Source organism: Acartia tonsa, chromosome 3, assembly GCF_053477335.1.
Source record: "Acartia tonsa isolate MP-2025a chromosome 3, ASM5347733v1, whole genome shotgun sequence".
Taxonomy (NCBI): domain Eukaryota; kingdom Metazoa; phylum Arthropoda; class Copepoda; order Calanoida; family Acartiidae; genus Acartia; species Acartia tonsa.
The window spans coordinates 11,494,201-11,502,923 of NC_137262.1; the positions used below are offsets into that span (position 1 = coordinate 11,494,201).

Genomic DNA, 8,723 nt, shown 5'->3' on the forward strand with positions numbered 1-8,723 from the left:
TCGCCCACTAAGTTCCAGGAGCTCGATAAGTCAGAAATTTTCTTTCAAGACACGACCAAAGACAGCCAAAGCCCAACCTTTGACCAGGACAGCAAGAACTTTGATATCGACGGTGAAATTCATACTGACGCTTTTAATCCTAAATTAAACATTACCCTCAGTGACTCTTTAGTAAAATCCTTAAGTGACATATCTGATCAGGATTTTGCTGACTTTATCGACAACCAGATAAATGAACTCAGCTCGAAGGGTTTTGGTCCTGTCTCGGGGGGAATACATGATCCTCGAGCAATCATGTTTTACGATAAAGTCCTCCAGGCAAACGATTCAGTTTTAGACTTACTACAAAACGGTTACAAGCCGGACATAGTGACAAAGTTGCCAGAGGCAACTGACCTTAGAAATAATCTAAGCGCTTTACAAAATATTCAGTTTGTATATACGAAAACTGATAAGTGGATTAAAGAGCGCATAGTGGCAAAAGTTAATCATAAACCCTATTTTGTTAACCCCATCACCGTCGCACAAAAACTCGACGGTGAAGGGAATCTTAAGTTGCGCCAGTGTGTCGACTTGTCCAGGACACTCAACGATTGCTTGAGAAAAGTTAAAATGAAGATGGAGGATATCGGCGCGGTTTTACCCAGAGTTACACCTGGCTGTTGGATGTCAGTTTTAGATATCTCGGCTATGTATTGCCACTTACGGATCCATCCCCAGTTCCGCAGCTTATTTGGATTCGCAGTTGTAAATCCTTCTGGTGTCCGCGAATTTTATGAATGCTTAACTCTGCCATTTGGAACGGGTAGGAATTCTTTACATATTTTACATTTTTGTATATTTTTCGACGAGGGGATACTTAAAGAGCATAATGAAATGTTGCAAAATTTATCGACACATATATCTTTTTGCGGCTTAAGAACTCTGAATTTCGGCGAATCAAAACGCAAAATGTTTATCGTTTTTCCTTTGGTTTTATACAATTCATTTTTCGAAAAAAACCCTTGTGGGTTCATTCTTTTTTCGTCACAACAATTTTTAGAATTATTTTTATTAGGTCCAGCAACTTTCATCATGAATTCCCTCATCTTACCGATCAGGAGATATTGTCATTCACGAGGTGTCGACATTTCGACCTTCGTGGATGACTCTATCAACTGCGCATTATCCAAGATAAAAGGGACAGCCAGCTTAAAGCTCATCAAGTTTATTTTTGAATGCACAGGGTGGGAGCTCAACATTTTAAAATGCGTTGGTCCTACTACCGTTCTCTGTTATCTGGGTTTTAACATCAACTCTATTTCAATGAGGATAAGTGCCCCACAAATGAAAATAATCATTTTAACAAATGATATCAACAAAGCGGTGTCAAAGTTCAATGAAACGGGATTCATACACGCCAAGGAACTCGCTCACATCCTTGGCGTGTGTTGCCACTTGATCAGTTCCCACGGAAACGTAATGAGGGTTGTCACAAGAGCATGTCAGCAGACACTAGGACAGACTGTCCAAGAAAAGGGATGGAAGGGATCACTTGTCATTAACGCTAGAATGCTCCAAGAGTTCGACATGCTCCAGACTTTCTTACTAAGGTGTGTACATAAGTTCTAATTGACGGAAACTAGTAGTTTCGGGGTTCAAAATATTTTTCAAGTTATTAAGCCATAAGTTTTTTACACTTTTTCAATCCATAAATTTTGTTACTATCACCTCAGAAAGAAAATATTTTAACATTACTGTAGTAAATTTAACATTGTTGTAGTAATCAATAAAAATCTTTTTGTTTTAGTTTCAACGGGCAACCTGTAAATCGCTGCAATGTCACTATCAACATCATTCAACCAGCGAAACAGGCAGTGCTTCTAGAGGCAGTTGATCCCCTGGAAATTGCTCGACTGGAATCCGTTATGGTTTCTGATTCGAGCGATTCCAGGGCTTTTGTTTATGAAGCGGAACAGCTGCGCATAGTCAAGGAATTCCCATTTGAGATGTCAGAAATCCAACAGTCCAGTACTTTAAGAGAACTGCTGGCCGTCTCCAAGATGTTCCAACAGGAGGCTTTCCTGGAGCAAAACAGGCATAAAACCGTAGCCTGGTGCAGTGACAATCGGGGAATGGTAAGCATATTAAACCGCGGATCCAGGGTAGAGATTCTCCAGCGCCATGTCATTGACATCAAATTAGCCCAATTGAGATATGACATAATCCTCCTGCCCGTATGGCAGAGACGCAGTACACTCCTTCTCAAAATTGCGGACGAAGGTTCAAAGGTGACAAATACGGACGAATGGGGTTTCAAAATGGAGGATTATGATTTAATATGCAGACAGTTCAAAGTTAAACCCGTCATAGACTTAATGGCAAGTGCCACAAATACTAAATGCCCTTTATATTTTTCTAAGCTGCCAGATAAAGCGGCTGCTGGAACGGACTTTTTCATACAGCAGTTGAATAGTGATCAAGTTATGTTTGTATGCCCCCCCATAAAATGTATCATACCAGTATTGCATAAGGTTTTAAGCTTATCAGCAGCCACTATTGTTTTTGTAGTACCATTTTGGCAATCTGCCTGTTATTGGTCACAATTCATGGAGGTAGGTAGATTCAGATCTTTTATAAAAAGAATTTTTGTATTTAAGACAGAGTTTTCATCTGAGGCATCTGATTGTATGTTTAAAGGGGCATGCAATTTCTCCATGATTGCTTTTTTAATCAAAACCTAAATATGCCAAGTATTATGTTGATTAGTCATTTATTATGATATTTCATTTTATTATTATCTGTGTGGGAAGATTGTATGATCGTAATACCTGATCCTCCTTATCTGTAATCTAAGATTAATATTATAACGTAGATTCCAAATTAGATTTTTTGGTTGTTTTAAAAAAGTTTTTATAGAAAAATTCTATAATTTAACACATTTATTGATGACATTTATCATGAGGCCGGTATATCTGGAATATATTCTTTCCACACAAAATGTTATATGTATTTTTATGTTTTTTGTATTCGGACAAAAAAGTAATTGTCCAACTGATTTTTCAAATATGTTTTTTACCCTTTTTGGCCAACGCTAAAAGGAAGCAAAAAATTCGTTCTTAATATCTCAGATTGTGTTTTAGTCCACACATTAAATTGTACAAAGAATTTTACCAAAAAACGCATTTTATGATAAAGTCTATAGTATCGACCGTTTGTTTTTTATATGTTTGTCAGATTTATCAATTTAGACCATTTCCTTTTTCGGAACAATACGCTTATTGAAAATTATTCTAGTCTGTGATATCAGAAAATTTATTTTGTTAAAGCCACATAAAGAGCAATGGGATGTGATAGGTTGGGTTTGAAAAAATTGTTTCATTCTTTAGGCACATTTTTTCCAAAATTTTTGTTTTACAAAATTTGATAAGTTTATAAATTATTTGTTATAAACATCTTTCTTAAAGAAACTCTAACTTATTATACCCATTTCAGACCATTTTCCTAGAGTATTACCAGACGTACCCTCACAGATTTTGTTAAAATGGGCCGAGCCAGATATGATGCCGGGATTCGTGCTAGAGGACAACAGAGACCTATGAGAGGCAAGTATAGTCAGTGTAGTTAGATCCAGGATAGACGGGGTAGAGTCTTTTTGGCATTAGCGTCTTTTTTCTTAGTAGTCAATAATTGTAACATCATATTTAATCGTTTAATTTGACGAAGACTTTAAATCATCCATGTCTCAGGGAACATGAGGGTCACACGCGATATGATTGAAAACATTTCAGTTCCCCAGTTTAATTGTTTTAAATTTTGTTTAGTTGGTGAAAGTTTACCCGCCGGAATCTCACACAGGCCGGCGCTGAGGCTCATGAAGGCGGCCAGAGCTTTAAACCTATCACCAGAGAAGAACCGTGATGCTCTCCTGTATTCTTCCGCAAGAGCGCAGTCTACCACTAGTGTGCATTCTCATGTAGTCGAAGTCTACATGGCATACCTGAGAAAGAGGAATCTACCAGCGACCACGTTCACTGAGAGGATTCTGAAGGATTTCATACACCACGTGGAAAATATCCGAAAGCCGTATTCCTTTTTAAAACAAGTAAGTTTTTTCAAATGAGAAACTGAAATGCGTTTCAGGTTGTTAGATATCTACCATTAGGATTCAAGGCCAATATTAAATTATTTACACATAAGATCCTCCTTTTATAATTTTGACGTAATTTGCATCAGGATTATATCACGTTCAAATTCATTGTCAACTAGGCATCAGATTTATCAAAGTTTATGTTTCTAGCTTTCCAAACTAAATAAAAGATGGTTCGTCTTTCCGCTTGAAATGTCCAGATATTCTCTCGTAACATAAACATAGCAATCATTACCTTATTACCCATAAATTTAGGTTCAAATTGAACGTTAAGTTAACAGTGGATAACTACGAAAATATATAATGGCAAGCAATATCGTATTATTGACAAAGCTAGGTAAAATTCGGAGCAGTATGTTAACAACCCATGAACAAATAAAGAATACGTTTTTTATTTTTTCAGGTGAACGGATCACTGAAAGCTTGGTCCTATATCATAGGCAAGCCGGTCACAGAATTCTCTGAGCAAGTATCGCGGCTCCTGGAAGGAGCCACCAGGCGCGCCGCGATCGAGCGCGCACCTATTAAGAAGGCTACTCCCATACCCAAAGCGACCCTCACAACGATAATGCAACGCATCGCCTACGGCTACAGAAACATCTGGGAGATCCCATTACCAATCTTCAGAGCAGCAGTAGCCATCATTTTGCAGTTCCATACCTTTACGCGCCTCGCCGATTTAGAGCAGGTCCGCGCGTGTCATATAAGCAAGGACACGATCGGCGGGGTGGATGTTTTGCGCGTCATCTATCCAAAGCGCAAAAACGACCAAGAACATGATGGAGTGCAGAATCTACTCGTAGCTGAGGGAGGAGAGACGTGTCCTGTGCTGCTGATAAACAAATATTATCAACGATGCGGCTTCAGTTTTATGGGCGAAGGCGTGTTGGATGAGAATTATTTGTTCTGCAGATCGAGTGTAGTATGGACTCCAACCGGGAAACAAACTGTCTCAGACGGCAAGTATATGCTGAGCCTCAACACATTATTGAATGATATCAAGAACATTTGTCGTCAAGCAGGGTACTTCGGTCCGGTAGGCCGGAAAAGTTGCAAGATGGCAGGAGTTTCTGCTGCTTGCGACGCTGGCCTATCGGATGAAGCCCTGCGCGACAAGGGCAAATGGCGGTCGGTCGAAATGTCGAGAATGTACCGCCAGATGACGGAGCCGTATCAAATGGCATTGTCGAGATGTATCACCATGCAAGATAATCCTTATGTAACAAACTTTGCGCGAGAGTCCGGTCAACCTATCTACAGGGACAACGGAGCGCAACGTGATTGGTGCAGAAATAATTGTTCTCGACATCCGACCGCCATTCCCAAAATTGTCATTCATTCGCCCCAACGAAGGCATAGAGATGCCACATTACAGCGGCCACAAAGTCGTCCAATCCCAACAGCCCAGAAACGATTTACTTTCCTACCAGCGACGAACAGCCAACCAACCAGGCCGGGCCTGTTCCATAACATCGTGATAAATTCGCCGTTCACGGGCGGCAGGCAGCAGCCAAAATTCGTCGATGACGAGATTGTAAATGCCCATTTCACAAGGGACAACGAGACCTTCAGGTCCAAATTTAATATGGGAAATTAAGTTTATTACCAGTGTTCAACCTATTAGTCTCAATTTTTTAAAGTATTGTTTATGACCTTTTGACTACATTGATAGTTGAGATTTCCAAGGGAAAGTGTGTGAGAATTTTTTCTAAAAAACAAAAAATCATAGGATTTCGTTTAGATAATTTATTTACAAGAATTTAATATCAGGATCACAGATCATATTTTATGATCACTTCGATATTAGTACAATGATTTTTTCATGTTTTTTCACCACACTTGTTCTTGGATAAAACAACTTGAATCACGAAAATTCATTCTTTGACAAAAATCTTTTATATACACGAACATTCTTTATGACATCCGAAATATAAACCTTCGGTTATAGTAATTCAATCAGTAAGCGTTTCAAGTGTTTTTATTATACCAGTGCCAAAATACAGTATCACAGATTTTATTTAATATTTGATAGTCATTTTTATATTTGACAAAAGTCTTTCATATACACGAAAATTCTTTGTGATATTCGAAATATAAGTCTTCGGTTATAGTAATTCAATCAGTAAGCGTTTCAAATGTCTCTTATTATACCAGTGCCAAAATACAGTATCACAGATTTTATTTAATATTCGATAGTCATATTTGACAAAAGTCTTTTATATACACGAAAATTCTTTGTGATATCCGAAATATAAGTCTTCGGTTACAGTAATTCAATCAGTAAGCGTTTCAAATGTCTCTTATACCAGTGCAAAATACATTATCACAGCATTTATTTAATATTTGATAGTTATCATTATATATTTTATCATAGAAGTTGTTTTTCATGTTTTGAAAATTGTTGAATATATTTGTTAAAAGCAATGGTTTTGTTACATTATTTTTAATCGTTTTTTCAAGCATGACCAAAAATTCGAACAGAGATCAACAATTCCGGGATATAGTTTTATGGTTTCTTACGGATTTTCGCTAATAAGCGACGAATTTTACGTTCAAAAGATCGATCATACAACTTATTGTTACGTTAAACTCGATATCGAAGATTCAGAAGATTTCCCGAAATAGTTCATTTGTTTTGCATCACCGAACATCTTGAAATTAGTTCGAATTATATCGAGTCAAACACGAAATTCGCATATTGTCACAATATTTTCTTTCTTCCAACCGGCGAATTCGACACAAACATTTCGGGTATTCTTTCGCCTAGAAATTTCAAAATATATGGAAACGAAAAAGCACAGAACCAGGGATAAAAATTTTTCGAAACAGCGCGGGGTAATGTAAATCAGATAAATCAAAGATTCACAATTAGGGCACGTTTTTCGTAAAAAATCGATAAAATTAGCGATTAAATTGCACGAAATAGACGTTCAATTATAAGAAATTTGTTCGATAAGATTTTACGAATACGTGTATTCGAGGCAAGATAAATACAGTTTTTTCATTCTTCGAAATAAGATATAAGTAGAGGCAAAGAACTTATTCTGTTCCTTTAAAGGGCGAATATAGGTTTGATATAATATGAGCTTATTTCAAAGGTGCCATTATATAGATTATAAATAACTTAAAGATATTGACATATCTAATTTTATAAGTCTGTTTATAGCTTAAAACCTTTCTAACTCAAGATAATATTATGTAATAAGTGTGGTTCCCTAAGAACTCAATTACCCTAGCATCACACAAGGCTTCGTAGCAAGGTTGAATTAAAAAGCTTTCGTTAAAGGATAGTCGTAATAACGTGGAAACCAATTAATCAGGGGTAAATATACCCATCTTCTACCTTAATACAAATTATATAAAGTAAAATATTTAAAAGTTTAAAAAAACATCAAATAATGTAAAAAGTAAAAAAAAAATAATTGATAAAATTTTCTTGGAGGAAGAATGATTTCAAATCCCTGTTTTTTTAAGGTTCGTGTGTGTGTGTGTTAAAATTGCGTACATCAGGGTTTTTATATTTTCCAGAATCAACCAATGATCTTTGTACAGAAAATAAACTTTAAGACGTATTATTTACCCTAGTCAAAACTTTTACGCAAATTATTTCTACGCTTTTTAAAAATTGAATTAAAGAGTATATAATCTAAAATAATAAACATTTAAATTATCATTTAAGATGCGTGCCATTGTAATAGTCAATCAAACTTAAGCAAAATAGTCAAAAAAAAGTCTTGTAAAGGGCTAAAATAAACCGTTTGTCGTCAATCTCATTTATCATATGTTCAATTGAAACAGAAAATTGCAAAATCTACTTAAGGATTTTTTTGAATTTTTAAATTTGGCATAGATATTCTAAAAGTATGAAATGGCACCTTTCATATAAGCTCATATCATATCGAACCTATATTCGCCCTTTAAATTTTAAAATTTCCATTCTCGAAACTTGCAGGTTGTTTATAATAGGATCAGATATTCGTTCCGAGCCTTTCCTCGTTTTATTTCGACGTGCTTCAGACAATTATTGAACGCGAGGTTGGACACATTCCAAAGCAAATTTTGAAAAATATAGCTATGAAGAAATAATGTGAGGTTTTATTTGGAATTTTTCAAATGGAAAAGAAAAGTTAGAGTAATTTCATTGGGAATGAGTCTTTACTTCGTAGTGTGCTTTACAAGTTGCCAAATTAGAACTAAACCAAGCTCTTTGTTCATAATTTATTAAAAATATATAAAACACTTATCATACAGTGGTATATGAGCAGAAACTAAACTAAATTTTTGAAAAAAATATGAAATAATTGATTTTATTCTTTATAATGAAATTATACAACACTTTATATATAAAGTCTCAGCTCAAAAATTCAATTTTTAACTTTTTTTTAAAGAAAATCAATATTTTTTCAAAAAGTATTTTTTATTTCTTGCTCAAAAAATATTTTTTGTCACTCTGTTTTTTATTTTTATTTAATATTTTGGCAACCATGCTCTGCTCTCCATAAGCAAGCAAAGCAAAGCTCTAGCGAGCAAAGCAACCCCAAGCTATGCTTGTATTTTAATTTACATTTACGTTACTTGAACCATTTATTGTGAA

General features: G+C 35.7%; 1 protein-coding gene across 1 annotated transcript; it reads left to right on the forward strand.

Moving 5' to 3' along the window:
• The first annotated feature begins 3,733 nt into the window (after positions 1–3,733).
• LOC145313310 (uncharacterized) lies at positions 3,734–8,058 on the forward strand. The gene is made up of 2 exons (XM_080152645.1): positions 3,734–4,084; positions 4,533–8,058. Exons 1-2 carry the CDS (start codon positions 3,734–3,736, stop codon positions 5,724–5,726), a joined length of 1,545 nt encoding a protein of 514 aa, XP_080008771.1. The 3' UTR covers positions 5,727–8,058.
• The last annotated feature ends 665 nt before the right edge of the window (positions 8,059–8,723 follow it).

Coding starts and splice junctions, on each gene's coding strand:
- LOC145313310 (XM_080152645.1), top strand. CDS start 3,734: ATGAGGGTCACACGCGATATGATTGAAAACATTTCAGTTCCCCAGTTT. Junction 4,085..4,532: donor CGTATTCCTTTTTAAAACAA/GTAAGTTTTTTC, acceptor TTATTTTTTCAG/GTGAACGGATCACTGAAAGC.